This window comes from Ceratina calcarata, unplaced genomic scaffold (assembly GCF_001652005.2).
Source record: "Ceratina calcarata isolate Rehan_Ccalc_2016 unplaced genomic scaffold, ASM165200v1 scaffold368.2, whole genome shotgun sequence".
NCBI classification, from domain to species: Eukaryota; Metazoa; Arthropoda; class Insecta; order Hymenoptera; family Apidae; genus Ceratina; species Ceratina calcarata.
In genome coordinates this window covers 609,801-633,038 of record NW_017159898.1, presented here as the reverse complement: position 1 = coordinate 633,038, position 23,238 = coordinate 609,801, and the positions used below count along the sequence as shown (strand labels likewise).

The window sequence follows — 23,238 nt, the reverse complement described above, 5'->3', positions numbered from 1 at the left end:
GAGTAGAAATAAGATTCGCTATGGTCAGCGATTTATCTTCAAAATAGGTCAACGTCATCGGCGCACATTTGATCTTGGCATTTGCGACGCGCAGCGTCTATCACAAAGAGCTTTGCCTCCTCGATTGTGCTGCAGGCTCTCATGAATACCAGTCGCAATGCCAGTGTCAATCGTGTTTTAAGTAGAACTACGACGTTAAGTATATAAATAATGGTAAATACGTTGTAAGAATTTATTAAACGATAAAACTTGTCAAGCATTGCATCCTTGGATTTTACTACAACAGAATTCATTCTTATTTTGTGCTGTTCAACTTTGGAAGAGATAGAGATAGAGTTCGCACGGTCTGAATTTCGGTTTGATTGTCATGTCTAAGATTGAAAATAAATTTTGCTCGGCTCACGCTAACTGTCAATCAAGCGGCCCTTGCCTTTCTCCGTAGGCGACCACGACTCTAATCCCGAATTTCAATAAACCACATCGCTTAATTTAATTTTCCCTTTTCCATCAAGTGTCTATCATCGTTCCAACGCTTATGCAAATATTTCCACATTTGCGTGGGAAATTAAATTGCACGATACTATTTGATATTTCACAGCTCTTCTAAAACGATATTTTAGCGAGAATTCTTATTTATATGATATAAAATTAAGCTGTACTCCCACCCACGAGTTGACCACTAATCACGGACCTGTATGAAGTCTGAGAGTCTGTAACTGTAATATGTCATCTTTCACGATACCTAGCCGATTGCATAATCGATAAAGCGAGGCAATATTTCAGTCGACATTGATAATTCACCTTTCCCGCGAATCAATCTAGAGGCTAGATATTTTATTGCTGAGAGAACACATTATGCACTTTCAATAAACTAATTGATCACATCAGTATTTTAATAAGTACGAGCATATATCAACTTTGAAACATATAAATCGGTTGATCTTATTAGCTCGAAGCAAAATAAATGATTCACGTTAGTAGGGAAAGTAAAGAAACTGTTTGTATGCATTGCTGGACGAATTCTTTCCAAGCTAGTATTTCAGTTTATCATTCAGGATTCAATTAACGTTTATTTAGATGGAGTAACAGCTGTCATCGGACTGTCGGAAAGAAAACATTCCGTCGAATGTGTCCACCGGTGCTAACGACTCATTGACGGTGGATCAACAGGACCGTTCGGCCAGGTCGACCTCGGAACGCGAAAACCGCTTTCGTGAATGGTGCGTTCCCGTCATAACGGTGATCGTCCTGGCGCAACGACTTACTTATTATGTACTTCCAATGCTCGGTCAGAGTAGATAGATAGGATAGGTCTCATCTGGGAGGTGGAGAACCTAGCCGCGGCCTGGCATTTACTCACAGTTATGTGAAAGGCATATCGGCCTGTACCAAGGTACTTACTCCTACATAGTACGCACACTTGCACAATACTTTGTGCACCGGCGTTTATTCAGTTCGACCGCTAGAATAATTGTCCACAATGAAGCAACCGTGATTAAACCCGATTTTACTAGCCTGTTTTCTAATTTTTGCTGATCTCGCGTCAGAACTTTCATTATTTTTCATGAGACTATTAAATAGCCTGAGACACTATCATGATAATTGTTGCATCTCCCTAATCAAATTAATAATTCAGAAATCATGTCATAAGTTTTATTACTTCGTTATCAAAATCCTGAATTAGAAAAAAGATTTAGATTGAACAAATGAACAACTGCTGACTCCTTTTAAATGAATGTACTTAACATGTTCACTATGTTATTAATTATTTGCCACTTCTAATTTAAGATACGGAATCATGAAAGACCAATTAGGAACTTCATCATTTGCATTGGTATCTTTCAGCGTACACGTGTACGCATGTGCTGAAACTCCACTGCGAACTTGTTCGCTGCCGCGGCGCGGCGAGAGTAATCGCGATAATCGGTGTAACGTTTCACGTTAATCGTCCCTTATAACTCAATCGCAGACAGGTTTCTCAGCCAGTAGCGTCTTGTGACATTTTATACAAAATAATACTTGCATAGTACTAATTTAAAAAAAAAAAGCAATTTCTTCTATTTTTAGATCTTCCCGTATATTATATGCATTTCATAAATCATAGATGAACATGGAAATGGACTGTTAATGAATGCTTGCTACTGGAGTATGAAGGATAAGATTCTTCGACGTGGAAAATTTACACGGTTCCAATTGATTAATTATTTGCTATTGTTTATCAATTAGTTCGTGAACGGGCGTAGCCGTGAATTGGGAACCGTTAGACTCACGTCGCAGCCTTCGGATCTTTGAATAATAATTAAGACTCGAGCTGATTCAACTGTTTGTACCTGTTCGTGTCTGATTAACATTGTAACTGATTACATATGTAACGTTAAACGATACGCACTGTATGGATGTGAATTGATCATTACGGTTAGTCTTAATCTCTAAATTGAATCAAAGATGATTTTACTGAATGTATAAGTTAACATCTTCAAATCGTGTTAATTCAGATGCTGATTAATGGGAAGTAAATGTTTAGAATGAACCTGGATTGAGATAGAAAATTCGTTTTTTTATCAAGCAATCTCATGTTAGTCTTCTTTTTATCGTATTAGTATTGAGCACGGTCAATCAATTGTTATGACGATCGCAGGTGGGATAGTCAACGATTGAAGCGCACGAAGCCAGGTCGAGATCGTACGGATGGATACAGGTATGGATGCATCGTGCGCCTCCTATGCTTATTTCCATTTCTACTCCGCGAACCAGCAACGAGGAGTTTGAAGACAAAGACCCGAAGTCGTTCTCTTAATAGGACTTCGTGCTTCTGCGTGGGAACCAAATCGAAACTTGCAACTTTTCCCAATTTCGAAACACCGTATCAACCAGGCGAATCTACGCTCACCTTATCGGATTACACGATTACCTCGTCCAGCTGCACGTGTATCGAAAATTGAAGCATTAATCATAGAAGTTTCTAAAATTCCTGCCTCGAGATCGTTTCTAAAATTCTTCTCCTAGTTTGCGAAACGTTCCTTAATCCATTGAGGAATTAATTTTTTGATACAAATAAAATGTCAGTAGAATGCAGTTTCGATCCTTTCTCTGTAGATATAATCATTGCAATAACAGTATCCCTCTGAAAGGAGTATTTTGTTCTCGAATCTTGAACATTTGCAGCCTGGAAGGGTACGATAACGAAGCGATACGTCGCGGTCACTTTTCACTCGGTGCTCGTCCGTGACTTACAACTCATTAGCTTATCATTTGTTTCTATTATGTCATTTTTACGTTTCGTCATAAATCACCGTGTTGTGTTACGAATCGCTTCTGCGACCGCGCGCCGTCCGTGACAAATTGTGCCAGATGTAAATCTGGTTAAATACGTTACGAGCGAGTATAATGTACACGTACGTATATGCACGGAGAAGCCGTGGGGCGAAGGTCGGAACCGGTTGATCGATCGCGGATCGCAGCCGCCGCGTAGCCAAATCTTTATATCACGCCAGAGATTCGGCCAGGTGAATGATGATAGCCGCCACTGCGTCTAATGGTCGCCCCTTCGTCTTTCTATCTGACCATGACACCATCTCGCGACACTGTGCTCGCGCAAACAATGCAAACACCCTGAACGAATTCGCTCGCGGGGTTCGTTAACTCAATTGAATCGTATTTGCGAATGACTTCTACCCTGGCCTTGCGCCACTTCTTCTCGTTATTAATTCTTTTAGGTTTCACGATTAATTTGATCTCGTTGTTGTAAACTGCAGTGTTTACGTCTGCCATTCGACCCACTTATGCTGCAGTTTTCGTAAAAATTACACAATATCTGAATTATAATGATGTTATAGAATCTATTAGCAGTTATAAAAACCTTATTTGCTTGTATGTCACTTTCGTTGAAGCGAAAGTTGAGTTTCCAAACTTCCTGGAATTTCGTTTAGGCAGAAATTGCTTTATCTAGGATTATTCTACTTTATCTATGATTTATTCTTCGAAGTGTCTTGTTCAAAATCATTACATTCTACAGTGGGAAATAGATGCCGATCACGAACTCGATTACTCGCCCATCGTTTGCAAACGATCCATAAAACGTCTTAAAACGTTAGGAATGTGAAAGTCACAGGAGTTAACTGATATTTGCATGATCAAAAAACAAGTGCCCCGAGCATGAATTAATGTTAATTTTAATGGATTTGAATATACACAGATCTACAATATTGCATAATCATTATTTAAAAATGTGTTCTCAATTAATTTAACAAATTAATTGTCTTGTATGTACGTAAGCTCGTATTATTTCATAATTTTTAATTTGTTTAATTCTTTTAAATCTATAGAGAAATCATGAGATGGAATAATCGTTTGCACGAAATGATGCCTAGTTTTATTCTAGTAGAATGGATCAACGCATGGAACTGCTTTAATCACGGTTTTGTTATTTCTAATTGGAGCGAACAATGATCCAATTTTCTCAGCGATTGCAACGCGTTCCGAGGGAGCCCGTAGAGAGATAAAGGAGGGAATCGTAAAGGCGCATACCCGCGCGTGGAAACCGAAGGATATATAACGGGCAGCCAAGCTTTGCGCATTGTGCCGCCATAAATCACGGGAAATACGAGGTGACTTTAATGGTCGTCGCGATTTTTATCCTTCCGTACAGTGCCTCCACCTCCACCTCCACCTCGAGCGCACCTCGTCGTCGTCGCAAACAGAAAAAAGTAATTCGCTGCACGCGAAGTGTTGAAAGTATTAAAACGGGAGGCGAGCGCACGTACTTATGTATATTCGCGACGTAGAATGAGAAATCTCGTGATTTATGGCCAGCCCCTTGAATCATCCCTCGAAAATTTTATCGAGAAATTGCATCACATGGTCTCGCCATGCGAGGTCTGTAAAACCATAAACATGATTGTTCAATAAATTCAAAGCGATGATTGTATCATAGGATTCATTCTGAACCTGATTATAATTATTCCGATGACAATTTCATTGTAAATTATTTTATTATCGATTTATTTCATGCTGAAAATTATGCTTATCAAGCTTGCGTCCTAGAAATGTTAAAGGAATATTGGTAACATTTCAAAAAGGCAAGTTTATGTCTCGCTATAAAACGTAATATACTGTTAAATGTTGACTCCGAGTGCTGGCAAGTGCATTTCTCAAAACTGTTAAGGGTATTCGAGCCCAACCTGGACACAAATGGTTACTCGTTCATGTGAAATTATGGGGGTCGGAGCAACTATGCGCTTCTGTACAATAACATTGTTGCGAACCGTGTAAATCACTGAGGCTGTTTCACAGTGTTTCATGACATCGTCCTGTAATGACTTCGCTGATATTATCTTTTCTTGAATGTATGGTCGACAAAACGCACGATATGAAATGAAGCAATTATAAAATGTTTACAAAAGCATGTTTTAATTATTAGAATACATTCAAGTCTAGGAAATTAATTTATAAATGACAAGAACAGGATATGTGTATAAAAATTCCAATGGAAAGTGATTCTTAATTAAGAAGTATAATAAAAACACAAAAACAGGATCGGTACATCGCTTTCGACTTAACGTCAGAAGCTTCTCAAGTCTGAGTCGATGGAAGGCAACAGTTTTCACGCGTCGCCGGTAAAAGAATTCGATCGATCGATCACCGCGTTATCTCGGCCCCGAAACGTGCGACTCGCGTATATGTCACTCGTTCAATCACTGGCTCCATCAAGGCTGCTACTGCACCGTGTCCTGGTCCCACGCACAATCAACGCGACGATAAAACCTAATCTTCGCACGTCGCGTCGTCGCCGCGGCCCGAGATTCGCTCGTGCGATTCCGAGCGTTAATTAACGACACGCCCGTTACACGTGCCGCAGCCGCAGCTTGCTCCGTGAGCGATATCCCGATTACGCGCCACGCCGCTAAATGGCTCCAGATTTGCATCCTCGCTGTCTCGGCTCAACCTCGAAAACGAACGAATCGCAGAAACGCATCTTACTCGCGCTTTCTAATTACCGTTCGATACTTTTACTGACGATTTATGTACACTCGAAAATGATTGTCTCGTTGCGCAAACACGTTCCTCGATTTTGTAAGTTCAAATTACTGTTCCACTGTGTTTACTATATCATATCTTTTTATACGCTGGTATATTTCATTTTACATAACTATCTGATGTAAATAGTATACATATAAGTATCATGGAAAGTGTTAGTAAGATACTAAAGGGAATTATGATTGGATATTTGAAAATGTTCAATTTTCATAAAACTCATACAGTGTACTTCACAAGCTCGTAAAGGTTCCACCACAATTTATTTCGCGCAAGATAAAATATACATACCTTTCATTATATCGTTTATTAAACTGTTCCATTTAAGAACACTGTATCCCATCTCTTTATGTCTTATAATATACACTCGCTTAATACGTTAAGCGATTTTTCATAATAACACGCGTGAATTTAAAGTTGCATTAAACTACGCCTCCGTCGTGTACTCGCATACCGTTCGCCGCTATCCTTTGCTGCGAAACTTTCATCCTTATTTTTTTTTTATGGTACACCTTGATCGAGTGTGATGTATGTGCACGCGGAAGTAATTACATCTGCGGTTCGTCAAGGAAAACTGTATGAAATATATTCTGACATTTAAAATAAGATATTTATGTTAGCACACGTCCTGTTTCTCGAAGAACTAAAAAGCATTCCCTGAGGATTTTCCATTTTATAAGAGTTGAACGTGTTCGCATATGATATACATGGGTACATTATTTACGGATAGAGATTTACTCGATGCCAGCAGTTCTATTCTGTATTTTACAAGCCGGAGGTAATTAATTTTTGGTTTCGCGTCAACGACGTGAAATCGTTAAATGAAAATACCACGAATTAAAATCATCTTCAATATAAGCGAGCAAACAAAGACTGGCGCCAAGTGTGAAATAAAGAAATTGCACTGGACGTTAAAAGGATATTAAGCTTTACAACAGGTGAAGGACAGTGGTAATTACACACCAATAAATGCGATTCGAGTGGCATTGAAATCTTTCAATTCAAATGTTAAAGTATAAAATCTTTTAATCCGAGCCAGTATTATACAATTCTTAAATGATTTTGTTACCCTTTGTAAAAGATCGTGAATTCTAAAATCTGAAAATTTTTCATAATGTTGCATTTCTTCAATTTTATTTCATTAACTATTATAATAATCATACATCAAGTATTTTCTTATTGAATCAGTTAATTATGTTGCAATATTAATTATGTGTGTAATGTGAGATTTCAACGTCTTTACTATAAATATCGCAAGCACACAAGTCATCTGTTATTAAATTATCCTACATAACGCTAAATGACGCAAAATCATGAAGCTGTTCCCGGGTGAAAATGAAACGCGATGGGTAAGGCGATCACGTTCCCTGGGCCGTCATCAAGATATGTATCCAGTTAGGAGAGGGACGGTTGGCGAGCATGCTCGACCGTTGTCGAACGTAAAAATGGTCCCCCGGTGCGGTGGCGTTACCGCGGCAGGTATACGGACTCTGATTCGCGAAGGTCGTTCAATGCCGTCCGCGTTCGGTCCCTGGTGACCCTAAATAATCCCGGCTGCCTCTAACGATATACTTTTTTACGGTGGAATAAAAAAACGATTCGTTCCTGCGGCCGATTTATTAGCGAGTCGATGCGAATCGTGGCAAGAAGAATTTTATGGTATAGAAGCGATATTTGGTCATCGACTTTCATCTTATAGCCGTACGCGTATCTCCGTGTTAATTTTCGGTCCCTCCCTTTTACGCCCTGTCAAGGGTTTAGTCACCCGGTTTTATATTTAGATTTTTGCTTTTATAGCAGTCTCCGTTGATATCGCGGTATTTTTGGCGAGAAAAATAGCAGCTGTTTAGCGGCGACGTGTTATTGCTTTCTTCGCGATGTTATACGATTGTCGCGTAGTAGTCTACAAGAGCTTTTATGTGCCGGTGGGTGATAAATTCGACTTAGAGCTAAAATCAGCTATTGCGTGAAATTGTGCTTCGGTGGGGATAAAACCAATTGATAACGAAATCATTAAATCTGTTCTGAAAATATCCTACTGGTTAACTATGTGAGAATATTTTCTAATAAAATTCCTTCAAATCCAGTTGCTATATACTAAACATTTTATTCACATATGTATGTATGTACATAGTTTTCGAAAACTTCATTATGTATAATCCTAATGGAAAATTTCTGGTGACACAAGAAATTGAGCCACCCCGAAGTTTCATCCTCAGCCGTTAAACTGTGAAAATTACGATGAAAGTATGTCGCATCGCTCGTTCATAAAAACTACTTAATTGCCTCTATTACTCTGTTGAAATACAGTACCCACGGATATGCATACGTGCAGGTTATCCATCCGGTTTAAATGAAGTCTCGCAGGTTCACCTTGGGGATGAGATCGATTTTATGGTTTTTGACGTCGCCGCTCTGGCTTATTCTTTTTATTATCACGCGGTTTTTACGCAGCTCACGGAAGCGTCGCTTTGTTCTCGAATGCGACCTCAATCCCTGGACCCGCAAATAAACGCAATAAACTCGGTGTTTAATTGTAGTCATGAGCTCTGGGATAAGAAAAATCCGTACGACTTTCCACAGGAATATAGAGGATCCTTTGGGTATAAACTTTTCAAGTTTATTATAGACTCACTAGTTCCTGCGGAACGCCTAATTATCATAGTTATTAGTAATCACTTTTCTAATACATTGAACGGGTAGGTTTGAAACGGCTCTGTCATCAGTTTCTGGATGAATGTATTTTTGTCTCGAGTTTTCAAGCAAGATTCGTCATCCGTGGATAATTTTGTTTATCCAAAAGTTAATTGTATGTGTGGCTGGCGCAGAATAATACGCAGCACGGTGTCAGCGACGAGAATTCCGTCGGGTGCCCGACCGCCGGGCGTCAACAAATTTAAATTGCCGGGGTTAACAGAGAGGGAACGGCATCGAGGAATCCCGGTGGTGGCAGAGTCGCGTGGACACAAAAGGAGGACGGATGCGTCCCGAAATGAGCTAGGACACGTGGCTGTTTACAACCGGGCCCGGTTCGTGTTCGTCCTTGCGAGGTCTTCCAACCCTACCGCGGCCGGCGTCAACGGCCTAAATATATGACGCAAGGAATGAATGGCTGCGTCTAGATAACCGAGTACACCTATACCCAACCCGAATTCCTCACATTTTTTAGCGTGGGTGTTGCCAGATGTAAATCCAACGCGTATCAAAATAAAACTCGTCGTACAATTTATTTCAAATGTTTAATCAATGTTTCTGATAACGATTCTAATTGTCAGGTACCTTACTTCAAATCATAAATTGGATAATAGAATCGGAGCTAACTAGATTAGGAAAAATCTATAATTTTTTGATATACCAGAAACGATTACGATTTTGCAAACTTATATAACAATGCAAAACGTAAGTTGGATAAGACCGAGGAAAACCGTGTGAAGTAACCCAACCGAGGAGCGAAATTCCACAAAACGTTAACGGGCGACGTAACTCTGCGGCGTGGTTTTAGTTCAGCGTTTTAGCCAATCGCGAGGAAAACCAGCGAGCGTCAGTCTTTTTATCGAATTCGCCATCGAAGTTGTGCGATTTCGCCTCGGGGCGAATATCGAAACCTGGGTAAGAGCTTGCTCGCTGGGAAACGAGAACCGAGTGTGAGAATTGACGCGAACGCCCTCCGATAGACGGTCATGCGTGGACCGCAGCGATGTTATGCACGCGAGACTGTGTGTATCGGCGCGGCGTCGATTTTCAATGAAATTAATGGTAACTGATGAAGCGTTTTAGATAAACGTTAGGCGAAAGCGTTTCAGCGATTCCCCGCTGCGGCCGCGCACGACGCGACGGACTTCGGCCGGTTTTATTCCTCATTCGGCTAATTTACATTCGTTAACGTCGAATTCGAATTTATTATTTTATTATACAAATGTGCAGATCTGAGTACAAAGTATAAGTAAAGGCGGACGCGAGGCGCTGGGAATTCGAGTCGCCGATTTGCATGTACAGTGACTACGGAAAGTATCGCTGCGGCACTGTATTTTTTACTTGCGCCACTTATTTTATCACACGGACATCTGTAATTGAACATATATTACGTTCTCATCTGTCCGTGTTAACTGAATCGTTTATGCCAAAGCTCAATTATTTTCATTTTTTCAATATTCAGTAATTAAATTATTCTAAATTTTTCTGATACTCAACTATAGTGCCCGTTTATATGACACTTTTATCTCATATTGTTTGAACGGGAAGACGGGATCGATTATAAAGTTTGTTTCCCACATACTAAGGATTTCAATAAACATCGACAAGAAAATTTACGAGCCAATAAAATGATACCTTTTCACGCGTTTTAAGTACTATGTTAAAGCGGATAAACATTTTTCAACATTCCAATTTGCTGAAACATTTGTTTTCGCTCTTTCTTACTTTCGTTATCGTCGAACATAAACAAATACTTACATTATGTATAATAAATTTACAAATTATGACAGTGGTAATGCTTATTCAGAAAGGTAAATGTAAAATTAATGAAATTATTTGATCATTTGCGAATGTGTAAATGTGATTGATAAATTGATTGAATATAATTGCCAATATCACACATATGATATTCTACGCGAACTATGTGGAGAACTGCGCCAATTTAATACTCACAGAAAGAGGGAACAATTTTCATGTTTAATGGAGAAAATTTCCCAATGACACGCCGTCGGAATGAACGAAATTACACGGGGCGATAGACCGCGATTAAAATAATTGGATTAAAAGCTGAAACGGGAGCAACGTGTAACGGTCGGATTCAACGACGCAATCTTGGATCTGCTTTTCAGGAGTGGCAGTCAACAGAATTTACGAGGTGAACTCCTACGCGCCAGCACGAAACCCATCGACAGGCTAGTCTGTCTTTTTTTCTACCAGCCTTCCGACTATCGGCGAATAAATAATGGCGCGGTGTCAATGAGTTTGGCGCCATCGTGTACCGTCTATCCTTCTACACGTGTAGGTACACGCCAGATATACTATGTACACGATTCGCGTGCACTCGTTGCTCCAGTTATAAATTGGCTCTTTGTTTCGTACGCTATGCTCCCTATTGTTCAGACTATTTGTACAAATTCATATTCTTTGAGCGTTTCTCTTTCAGATCTAATGGAAATACAAATAATGGCTGAGAAGTTATCAAGAAAACCCTTAGACTTATCTCTCTTAATTATATGATTTATTATCACAAATTGAAAAGCTCTGTAAGATATTAGATTAATACGACAGTGAGCTAGATTGAATAAGTTAATCACTCTCTAAAATCGCTCAGTGACTACGAACATTATTTAGCAAACATATAAGAGCGTGTTACCGGTTATGACATAGCATCTGAGAGGTTGTAATTTCATCTTAACATCGATGGTTCGGCGGATCCGTGACTTGTTCGATTTTAAATTATCCTTTTTAGGGCGTAGCTTAATTTACTGCTCGCATGCGATTTGCATCCGCTTAATATGCGAGAGGGGAGGCCGATTTATGGCGAGTAAATTCTTAATGAAGTGACAAACTGTGCGAGCAGGACCGTGATATTAATTTAAAGCGCGCGAAAAGGAGTCGATCAACGGTCGTCCGCTCTGACGATAAATTACATTTTGTTGCAACGCTTTTATACGTATAAGTATTTATGTTGATACGGATTATGTATTTTGTTGCATTCAGTTTTTAATTTGTCGTGCAGCGATGCAGGGAATTTATGAAAGGACGAGATAAAAGTGGTGGCGAAGGGGTGACGTCTCTAAGGTCTCCTTTGACGTCGGAGGACTCGGTCAAGAATCAGACGTGGGTGAAACCGAGCAGGATAGAGGATTCACGTGCGCTATTAATAGAACTGAGGTTATCTTCGCGGCTTCTACGTATGGTGGAATACCAGCGCGGGGTGGAGTTGTAGCGTGAAGGGAGTCGAGCGGGCAGATTATTCGTACCGGTTTTCTGGGACGGTGTGTGTGTGTCAATTTCATGTCCTTTCGTACAACATAGTCTCTGTACTTCCAATGGTTCCTTGAAATCTGACTCTGCCTGGCATAATTTTCTACATCAATCTACTATCGAATATTGTTTCGAAATCACAACTTTGCTCTAAAACTTCTATTAAAATAGTTCAGAAATCTTGTATGACATTTTTTTTCAGTAGTAGTATTAAACCTTTTTGTAAACGTTCGTTTTATAATGTTCCTATCTGGTTCCATTGTCACAGACAAACGTTGATTATAATAATGGGCAAAAAATTGTCGTTCTGGGAAAAATCCGGGTAACGTTTTCTCTTAAGTGGAAAACGAGATAAAGGGTTGCTCGGCTGGCTGCCGGTGCATTAACATAATGGCGTGACTAATATTCGCTGGCCGTGTGGCCGCCCGCCCGGTTGCAACTTTTTAGCGTGTTCACGATGAGTCGCGAACCCGGACACTTTTCGACTCGGCTTTACCGTTCAAGGATCCGTGCAACCAGATGCTGAAGTTTCACGGTTTATTGAGATAAGGGGAGCCATGAATCCATTGGACGTCAGTAGTACGAAGTGTCGACGTAAAGATAAGCGGTCATCTTTTCTGATTTATTGCCAAAGGCACTGGATTTCTTTTATACCAACGAATATAATCATTGTTTATTCCAATTCATCGATACTATTTAAACTTCAGTAGTAAACGACTATCCTCGTTCCCAAACATGTTCACTTGTTTGAATCGCACCGCTTACGAAACGCGATATTGAGTTTTGAAACTCGTTTGCATTATAATATTGATGCTCGTACGCTTTCAATGTGGTCGCTTACGTTCGCCTTCTTTTTTGTTATTTGTACACAAAACGTGTGGCAGAAGAGAAGGAAGCGCGGGGGTGGTCGACACGTCCACGGCGGAATTTCGCAAGGTGGTTCGTTCGCTCGGGACAGTTATTCCGCATTGGAATCCGGCCGTCGGTCGAGCGGTCGTTGCTTGTTATCGTTCGGGTTTAAAAATATCTGGCGCCATCCGATTTCTGGCCGGGCACCCGGGGTGGGTCTGTTGCCGCGGACGTGGCCCGCCATACGTTACGCTCAGAAATTGTTCCACAGGCGAAAGTTTCGCGGTTCGAAACTTCGGACACGCGTTTCCGATTTCGCCGGCATTCCACCTCGACCCCTTCTAACCTTAACGCGGTTTCCTTCTTATCTTTTTTCATCTTAGGTCGCTTGTCGAATCGGTTTTACGCATTGTTGTTTTCGGAACAAGGTACTGGAATATCAATGCACACCTTCGAATTCTTGCTATTGACATCATACTGTTATTTTGATTATTTGCTGCTTTGAATTTAATGTACACAAATGTAGGCACGTAATACTTACAATAAATAGGAAGTGTGAAAGTTGTGCTATTTTAATAATGGCAACATTCATTTTAATTGTTGTTAGGAGCAGATAGTATGATATCGATATCGATATTCAATTAAATCGATCGTTTAACCGCGCCCCAGATAATTTTCCTCCATTACAGTGTTAATTTACATATTTTTGCATTATTATACGATAAAGTGTTAACGCAAATCATTTCGCTTTCCTTAAAAGCTATGTAAATGGACAGTAATTTATGTCGTCGATGCGAAAAGGACCGTTCGACGCAATATACAAATGTTGAAATTGCTAATAAAGAACATTCAATTTAACCACTCTTAGGTATGTATTAATTTACGGGAATCGATTACACGGAACTGATTTTTATGATGATAAAACGGAAAATTTCAAGAATCATACGACGCGATGTCGCGTCGTCGTGAGAGATTGATTGGAACCAATTTGTCGAGATGAGATATTTGGTCTCAATGGCAGGAACTTGATAATACACCCAGGCGGAATTAGTAATAAACAAAAGCACTTCGTACTCGTTATAAACCATCAACGGATGTTCCTCGTTGACGAGGCAGGAAATGAGGGTAATGGATCATCGTTGCGATTCGTTCTCGTGTGACAACGAGGGTAACATAACGCGTCATATTATCGTTCTAGATCTGACTTTTGAAAAATTCGTTCTTGATTAATCAAGTTTAAACAGCAGTTATAATTAATGTCCCAATTTCTGTCCATGTCACAATTTCTACTCACTGCTTTTTTCTATCACATTATTAGAAGTAGCAACGCGAACAGAAACTGGAACATTTATTTTAAAACAAACGACAGTCTGAAATGAACAGAGGGATGAATTATTCCATGTCCCAAATGTTATTTTTTTACATTCAATGCACTAAACGTGCAGGATAAACAGTATTTCTGCAAATCAGAAATTAATTTGGAATTTTTACATGTCATTCCATTCAAGAGAATGAATCTAATCAATTTTATATGCTTTTTATAAGAATTCGATGACCTCCGACCAGAACTATCATTCTTTTGTGAATCGAACGATAATACGAGGAACGGGCATCGTTTTCTCTCCGTTACAGTGTACCGTTACTAAACCACTGCGACCTTACGTGCACAATGCAACACGTGAATTCCGCGCCGGATTCCCTAATGCTCCATAACGGTACCTCGAATCTACAGACCTATCTTCCGCTTCCTTATCGATACTGAACAAGGTTAATAAGAAATTGCACACTTTCCAACGATACCTTTTACATGAAACTCGCATTCAGGCTTCCTCGTGATTAAAAACAAGAGAAAAAAATGCACTCCGGATGCTGGCAATGTTTTTAAAGGATTAACAATGATATTTTTGTAGATATATTAGAACGTAGTTTACTGAAATAGTTTCCGATAAAATATATTGTTAATTAACTAGTTGATAAATATCGAAAAAATTGTACTTTAATGTTTTGCTGTTTTCCTAATATACACAATATATTTATATCTCATACAACCACATAGATAGATTTCATACATAAAAAATATGTTACATAGACAAATCTATATGTATTTACCTCGGTACGTCGCAGTAATATCTGATCAAAATCGATGGGACAATCGATTAGGGATTTCTGTTTGCAAATCAAATGAAGTCCGTTGACCAGTTCGATACATTCGAATGCCAGACGTGTTTCACATCCGTGTAACTGTACACATTCTGTCTACAACGTAACAGAAACTTTCGTAACGCTCGAGTTCCGGCAATACTTCCATCGATCTTTCATCAAACGTTACGTTTATGCTTGCAACACTTTTTCTTTCCTTGCTTCGAATCCTGGCATTGTTTTAGCAACGAATGACGGTGAAACGATATTGAAATCGAGATCGACACTGTTACGACACGAAATTTAAATCATAGAAAATCGTGTTACACGTTTCGCTAAAGCAAAGTATACCGACTCGTATACCATATACCGCATCGACTCAAAGAGGCTTATTACACTTACATCTAACAAGTTCTCAATCTGAAAAAGAATGTCAACCTTCGTTCTCAGCTATTAATTAATATTTACTAATTTATGGGGTTCAAATGTTCCCAACATGTCGTAACAGTTTATACGTATCTCAACTGACTAGGCCATGTAACATTTTTCCTAACTCAATGATAAATTGACAAACGGATCTTGATAAATTAACTGGTTTCGATACTCAATAAAAATAAACAAATTAAATTACACTGGGAAACAAACAAAGCAAAGATTTTATAAAAGGAAAGCAAAACGAGACTGTGTACATAGTTGTCCAAGAGAGAAATCATGTCTAATTACAGAATTCGACACAGGTAAGGTAAATGAAAAAATAAATGAGAAAAATGTCGAACAGAAGTTCCAAGCGGTCTTCCAATACCGATCGTCTTCTTCTTGCAGGTGCACGAGCGGGACTGTGCTATGGGGAAGCCCGATAAGGAGTGCTGTGATTTATGCATAAATTTCTTCGACTGTTGAAATACGCGCGAATGATACATTCTCATACACCTATATATATATACGAAGACGAGTAAATCGCGTATAATGTATAAAATTCGTACTTTTAAGGAAATTAATTATTGATGTTGATAAAATTTAAAATCAATATTTGAACGAAGATGTCATCTAAAATTTTTTAAAAATTATTTTTCTGTAGTACTCATAGTATATAATTTACATAATATAATAATTATGGTTTTAAGATGACACTGTGCGTATAATTCATTGCAACGTTGAGGAGAATTCAGAAATTTATAAATATACTGCGTCGAGCATAATAAATAATGAATCATCGATGTCACTGACCATCGAGTGTCTGCGAGTTCAAAAGGTACGCGAGGTACGCGACAAATTACAAGGACCGTGTAACAGCGAGCAATTTATAAATCTGTGCGAATGGTAAACGCTGGCAAATGACGTCGGACAGGCAATAAAGAATGTGTATATTCGTTTTGCAAGATACCCGGCATTGAATCGGCCTCGGGTACGATCTATAACAATCGTAATTAATGATAATTCGGCGTAATTCACGAGGGAGGAACCTCGGGGGAGGAACGTAAATTTTTTACCGATTCCAGACTAGTTATGATTGTTCTGCGATCATGACCTTCGGTTTGTGCGACCAATGAACGAAGGCTACGAGCCGTGACATGCGTGGAAAACGACAGTTATGTGAAATCGGAAATTCTTCTCACACGTAAACATGTTTTATGTACGTACATACGTCGAATATGAGACATGATCGAAGATTTCTTCTCTATCATTATAATATTAAAATATTCAATTTTACGAATGAAATGTGAATTTGGATAATATCGTCATAAATTCATACGGTCATATATTGAAGTGTAGAATAAAGTATAACAAGATCATCCATAAGGATTACGAAACGTGAGATGATTTTTATATTCGCTACCGTCTCTACCCAAAAGTATTGAAATGAGTTAACGTCAGCGTCGATTGCACGCCACTTTTTGCCACCGACGCGACTGGACAATGGTGGCCCCTCGTTAACGCAGCGGGGAGTATCAGCGGTTGGTATCAATTCTCGCGTAGGTTTCAGGAGCGATCCGCGATTTAATTAACCGGGACAACAGTCCCGCGGTCTCGCATCGCATCGTTCGCCGCTACTTCTAGCTTGCTCAGCCACAGCCTTCGTTCGCTTTTCAAACACGGCTGTATCATCTTTTAAACTGCTTATTATCCAATTATTCTTACCTTTGAATGCGGCTCTGCGAGCTGCCTTAATTAAACCTTTTGCGACGCACGAATAATAAAAGTTGTGAATTTAAAAAATCGTTTCGGTGTCTTTAGGCGCCGGTTTTAATGTCTCAATCATTATCATGTCTCTTGTCGCGCTTCCGTCTTAATTTAGTTGGATCGCTTTCTATCGAAATCATTGTTGAAATTATTAAAATATATAAATACTTTACGTGGTTCTAAATAAAACATCTCTTCCATTATAATGTAACATTTCACTTTGTCAAATTTTTTATAAATACTATTGCCAGTGATTGAATTCCGGTCCCGATTCTTTCACAAGGAACCTTCGAAAACCGGTCGTAATTGTAGAAATTGGATCGACTGTACGGCTGGTAATTATCAAAAATTCGTTGTGCATTATTAATCAGCCGGGAGCGGCGCGGTTCTCAAACGAACGGTCGCGATTAATTTCCTGTAACTGATCATTAATCTCCGAAATTCCGGTGACTATGTGGTCGCCTCGCGTCGGGGTTTACTAATTGTGCTCGCGTGATATGCGCAGCGCGCGCCTGTTTCTCAATTGATGGCCCGCGGCTGATGCTATCCCGGATTCCATCGATTTTTCTTCCGTTACCGGTGGTAATCCCAAATTCCAATTGCTACTAATTAATTTTAGGTTCGTACTAAAAAATCGAACAAATGGTGACCTCAATCGATGGGCTAACAAGTTGAGAATTTCCAAGTTCTATTGTAAAACGAGTTAGAAGTAATACTTTTAGAAATTCAAGTTCAATTGTATTAATTTTCAATAAAAATGGATGCTCTAACTACATAAGAATGACAGAGAATACGTGACTTAGTAGCGGTTGATAGTAATTAATAGAAACTTAGTAATGTTTCATCATAAAGATTAATTTAATTAATTAGCTCACGGAGGACTTAAAGAATCGGTTTACTGCCTTGTTAGGCACGCTTATCCGCGAACAGCGAGGCGCAGGTTAAACAAAGTAAGAGGATGATGACTCCAGCTCTAGCAGGTAGTTAAGGATTGCGTTGCATAATCGCATAGCACGCTGCTTGTTAATTACAACGGTTTACAATAGCAAATGTGTTTCGAGAATTACGCTATTGATACGATATAGCTGAATTGTTAGCTACTAACTATCTGTAACAAATTGTGCAACCCACCGAGGAATTTACATATAAGGAAGTTTACAAATAGAGTTGTACACACTGTTCTTTACGTAAATGTCAATTATTTAAACAATCGTTTATACGATTTGTTATAAGAATAAAAGATAATTCTGCTGAGAATGAGACGCTATGCTCCGTTCACTCGCGGATTTAATGCAATGATTTATATTCTGCCGATACGCACGCAGGGAAAGTGAACGCAATGTACAAAATTCGTGAAACTCTCGTGTTTCTCAAAACACGTGAAAAGAATATTTTACCGTATTTCATTCCTTCCCCGTGAAATTTATAGGAATGCATTACTCCAATTATATAATATTCGTAATTACTCTTAGTCTTATACACATTTCGTTGATTCTATTCAAATAATATATACAGGATTAAATTAAAGTAAAATTAAAACAATAACAAGTAATGGGATATTAAAACGTTGATGAAATTGATGCCACGGTTTAACCTTTGCTCGTTGATTCATCAAATTAATTTCAACTTTTCAAGAACAAAGTCTTATCTCCGGCAGCTCTTCCATTGCATAAGACAAAGCGTAATATCCCTAAGGAAACCGCGGCGACTTAACATTCCGCGCTTGCATAACAAAAACAGCGTTCACCAGCTACATGCATATACATACATATACATATCGCATATGCATTCGCACGTGAATAGAAGCGGTGCAGAGGCGTTCGCTCGCAGCGAGAGTGCGACCCGTTAAGTATAGCAATCACCGGCTGGCTAGATAACGCCTGGTATCCTTGACTCATGCGTGTGCACACACGCCGTGTGTGAATGTCACCAGGCACGCATCGGTTTTACCAGAACCAAAACTAAAACATGGTCTCCAACAATCGTAAAGTTCCGAGCCTGATAACGAGTAGTTATATACATATATACTTTCTTCCCTATAATAAATTGCATAGATATTCCTTTAAACAAGTACAAATACTTGTACGTAAGATTATATCAATATTTTCTAAGCTGTTAATTCATTGATTTGTCAATTATTTGATTAATTATTGAAACTAACTTAAAAATTTTGAGATTTAAATGATAGGGAAAACGTGACAAGTTGATCGAAGAAGTAAAAAGAGTTACTGCAATAATTGTACTACTGCACGCCGATTGCCTCGATGCTAAAAGGAAGGTGTTCAATTAAGATGAGACGAAGTAGATAAAATCTTAAGAGAGGCGAGAGAATGCGTGAAGTAGTTTGTCGAAACTTGTCCGCATCCTGGGATGCGTGAAGGTTAATGTTAACGGGTTCGTGATAATGACTTTTTGAGCGATCGCTGTGCACGTTGGGCTGGATTGTGCCCTGGTTTGATTGGTACCGCGGTTGGGATCGGTTAACGTTGCTTATCGTGAGATAGGTTACGGTCGTTTCGCGAAGCATGCTGAGATGTCCAAGATATAAGTAAATCGTTGGATGAGTAAAAGTTAATTTTGCAGCTGTAAAATATGAGACAGATGCATTACTGCAATAATTCTGTATAATGTACGGTCGATGTACGATAAGTTAAAGTATGATCGAGCCATCTTTTCATTCGGAGTTCGATCATCGAATAATCTTACGCGCGAGGAAATCGTAGAATGATTCTGAGTTTCATTGTTTCACACGTAAATATTCAGGTCCAACCTCAGAATGATTTATGATCATTAAATTCAACAATAGGTACACTATCTTACGGTGAAAGTTCATTGCAATAAGAATGTCTGCAAATGGTTGAATTAACTGTTTCAACAGGTGTAATTTTCATGCCATTAATTTTGTTATAGAACAGATTTACTATCCTAGCCCACAATAGAATCATTCGAGCGATGCTTTCATTTAATTCCAATCGTTCATCCAATTACGATTGCGCATCGAAGATTAAATAAACAAATTAAAGAATTGAAATGTTGGTGAACTTTCAGTGAGGAAATGTCACGTTTTTCGTGTTGAGAGTGTTTCAGAAAGCGTATTATGATTTGCTCGCAACAAAGGTTGACGTTGGCGAATTCGTGACATTTAAGCCTGTGCAAACTTTTGATGTTCCTGGCTATTTCGTGGGACGGGAAAATTGTAATAATCTTAGGCTAACATTAATGAACCATACAGAAGAATCTTATAATAATTGTATTATTCGTAAGGAATATAAAAATTCATTGTCAGGCGAGAGGAAAATGGTTACAGGTCAACGAATCATGATTAAAATTACACAGAACGAAATTGTCTAATAAGGCACACGATCAGCTTTGAATTCCACCGGGTTCACCGTGAATGTTACTCCTGCTGAACACACAGAGTTTAGAGACGTTACACAGCAATGCATCTTGAAAGTTTATAACAGATGTATATTCATATTTATTAGGTTCGTGCATGTGAGACGTTCCTAATCTTTGAACTTTCCTGTCGAAAATCATTTCGGTATGAATTAAGGTGACTGATAAACTATCTGAATAAAGTATCTAGCTAGCACAGAAAACTGTTGCCGAGTGAAAAACAAGACGATGTTCCATATGCACCGACCTAATGCAGCAAGTGACTGAACGAGTCGTGCAGCTCTTAAAGTAACTCACGTCGGAGGCATGTAAACAAAAGCATCGCGAGTTCGCCGAGTGATTTAAGGCCGCGAACAGCGTGTCTCTTAAATTTAGCAGAAAAAAGCTTTTGCTCCGTGCATGTTCGTGTGTACACGACGCGTTACGAATTCGTATTACGCTCGTTCGTAAACAGCGAAGCACCTAAACTTCGAAACACGCGCATTCTGTTGCACGGAACCAGGCATAAAAAGTGAAAGTACGGAACGTGGCTTGCACTATCTTATCAAATCTATTGAAACGAGCGTGTAACGCACGTGCTTCACGAAATTGATCGCGGGGTCATAATATATCTCTGCTTCACTTTACGTAAAGCGTCGTGCTTTTCATCCGAGATAATTGACTAAAATGTGTTTGATTGAAAAAATAGTGATCTGTTATCCATCGAAGCAGCAATAGTAAGAATTGTATTAGAGAAACAAGGGAAAATAATTGAATTGATATAAAAAATACTCACCAGCAGAAAAAGTACCGTGCTCGTGGCGGTCGCTTCGAAGGATATTCCGCACGCCATTTCTCGTGATCGAACGCACCAGCAGCCCCTCCTCCTCTACCAGACCATCCTGAGTAATCGTCAGCGAGGCATGCGGCCCTCGGCTTCGTCGTTCGATTAACCTCGAATCACTTTTCCACCACAAAAACCACCACGATATCCGAAGCAGCGGCCTCCGTTACCTCCGCTCGAAACGCGAGGATCAACGATCGCTGTGCTTCGCGCGATCGAGCTTCTCACGGATCATGCGACACGAATTGCAGCTGACGTTCCACCAGAGTGGACGGAGATCGGGAATCGGGTACCGTGTCTACGGCCACAGTGTTGGCAAAGATCGCGTTCAGGTCCCTCGACTGCGTTTCGATCCGGCGATTTTAATGACAAAACTCGCGGGCTCGCAAGATGGGCAACGACGCGGCTTTGTCGGGCCGTGGTCGTTCTCAGTCGAAGTGGAATCCCGCAAGCTTGTTAAAAGGTGACAACGATTGGCACGGTCCTAACCGTAGCACAGGGCTCGGGCAACTGACAGCGGGTCAGAGCCACGGTACACGGCGCCACGCCGCTCTCACAGCTGATCCGAGGGACCCGATCGCCTCTCTACCCTCTCTCTAACACGCGATTCTCAACCTCCCGTGTATCACTCTCTTTCTCCCTACGATTTACCTTGCCAGTACCGGAACGTCAAGAGACACGGCTGACGAATCGAACTCCCCCTACTCGACGTCACCCTTGCCTGCCTACCTGTCATTGTTGCATCAAACGAGTCTAAGAAACTTTTCTGGACCCTCGGCAACGGCCACATTCCTTTCGAATTACATTTCGTTACAATAATGACGCACAAGCTATCTGACTTCAAGAAAAGTACTTCTACGTGCGTCCCTTTGTTGTTCTAATTTATATATTATTAATATAAGGGTTTGTCAAACCCATTTGTTTATGGTAAATAAAAAAATATAATACTATTGTAGGTGAAGTCATGAATAATTCATTTGGAGAAAAGAGTAATGATGGCCAAAATTGTTATAGGAACATTATATTTATTATTACGTGATGTTTTTTATTAGAATAATATTAATAAAACTTTGTTAGTCTTCAATATATTATTAGAAATATTATATAACAGACATGTAGAACAATTTACTAATCGATGTGTACAATTACTTGTGCAATTGAAATAGTACGCCGAATTTTTCAATCATCAGATTTGATTATCCGGCTGAACAGACACAGAATGGACGATTAGCGAAATGAATCGAGAAAAAAATGAAATCAGGTATGGGACCGGTTTGGTAAATGCGTTTGCGCGCTCATGCACTCATTAACTGTCACATTCTTCTTTAAAATTTTTATACATGCTTTCGTACTCGCACGATGATTACTCGTAGGTTGAAATGCGCATTGCTCGTTGTCGTAGGTTGCCAGGTAAGTATTAGGGTGAACGCGCAGCGGGCAGATCGCGATCGCAATGTAGCGGACTGAAATTTGACCGTACTGGGAACACTGCACGAATGCAGACCAGCAAAGAGAGAAGAAACCACACGCAACCGACGACCAAATGAACGTGTGAGGCCTATTATTGGTTTGTCAATTCCAAGTAGGAATATGATTAAATTATAGAGATACGAAAAAGGTTTCAAATACTGAGAGAAAGCATTGAGGTGGAATGCGTAAATTTTTGATCCTCTGTATTTACTGGTAACCCCTTGCAATTCGAGTTAATTTGCAGTTGATTCGTTATTTACGTGATAAAATGGTAAGTTTTCGGTCAAATTACCGTCGCGAATTTCCATAACGTATCATTATTACTCATTCGGCCTAAAACGACCCCTTTTTTTTTTACTGTCCGCACAAAGGATGCCTTTGGGACA

At 39.6% G+C, this 23,238-nt stretch overlaps 1 protein-coding gene across 1 annotated transcript in view; it reads right to left on the bottom strand.

The window, feature by feature from the left end:
• LOC108625666 (mucin-12) overlaps positions 1-21,912 on the bottom strand; it is a 38,700-nt gene extending 16,788 nt beyond the window's left edge. The window contains exon 1 of the mRNA XM_018025848.2: positions 21,335-21,912. Within this exon, the coding sequence (XP_017881337.1) occupies positions 21,335-21,391 (57 nt within the window). The 5' untranslated portion in view covers positions 21,392-21,912. The remainder of the gene's footprint in view (positions 1-21,334) is intronic.
• Positions 21,913-23,238: the final 1,326 nt, after the last annotated feature.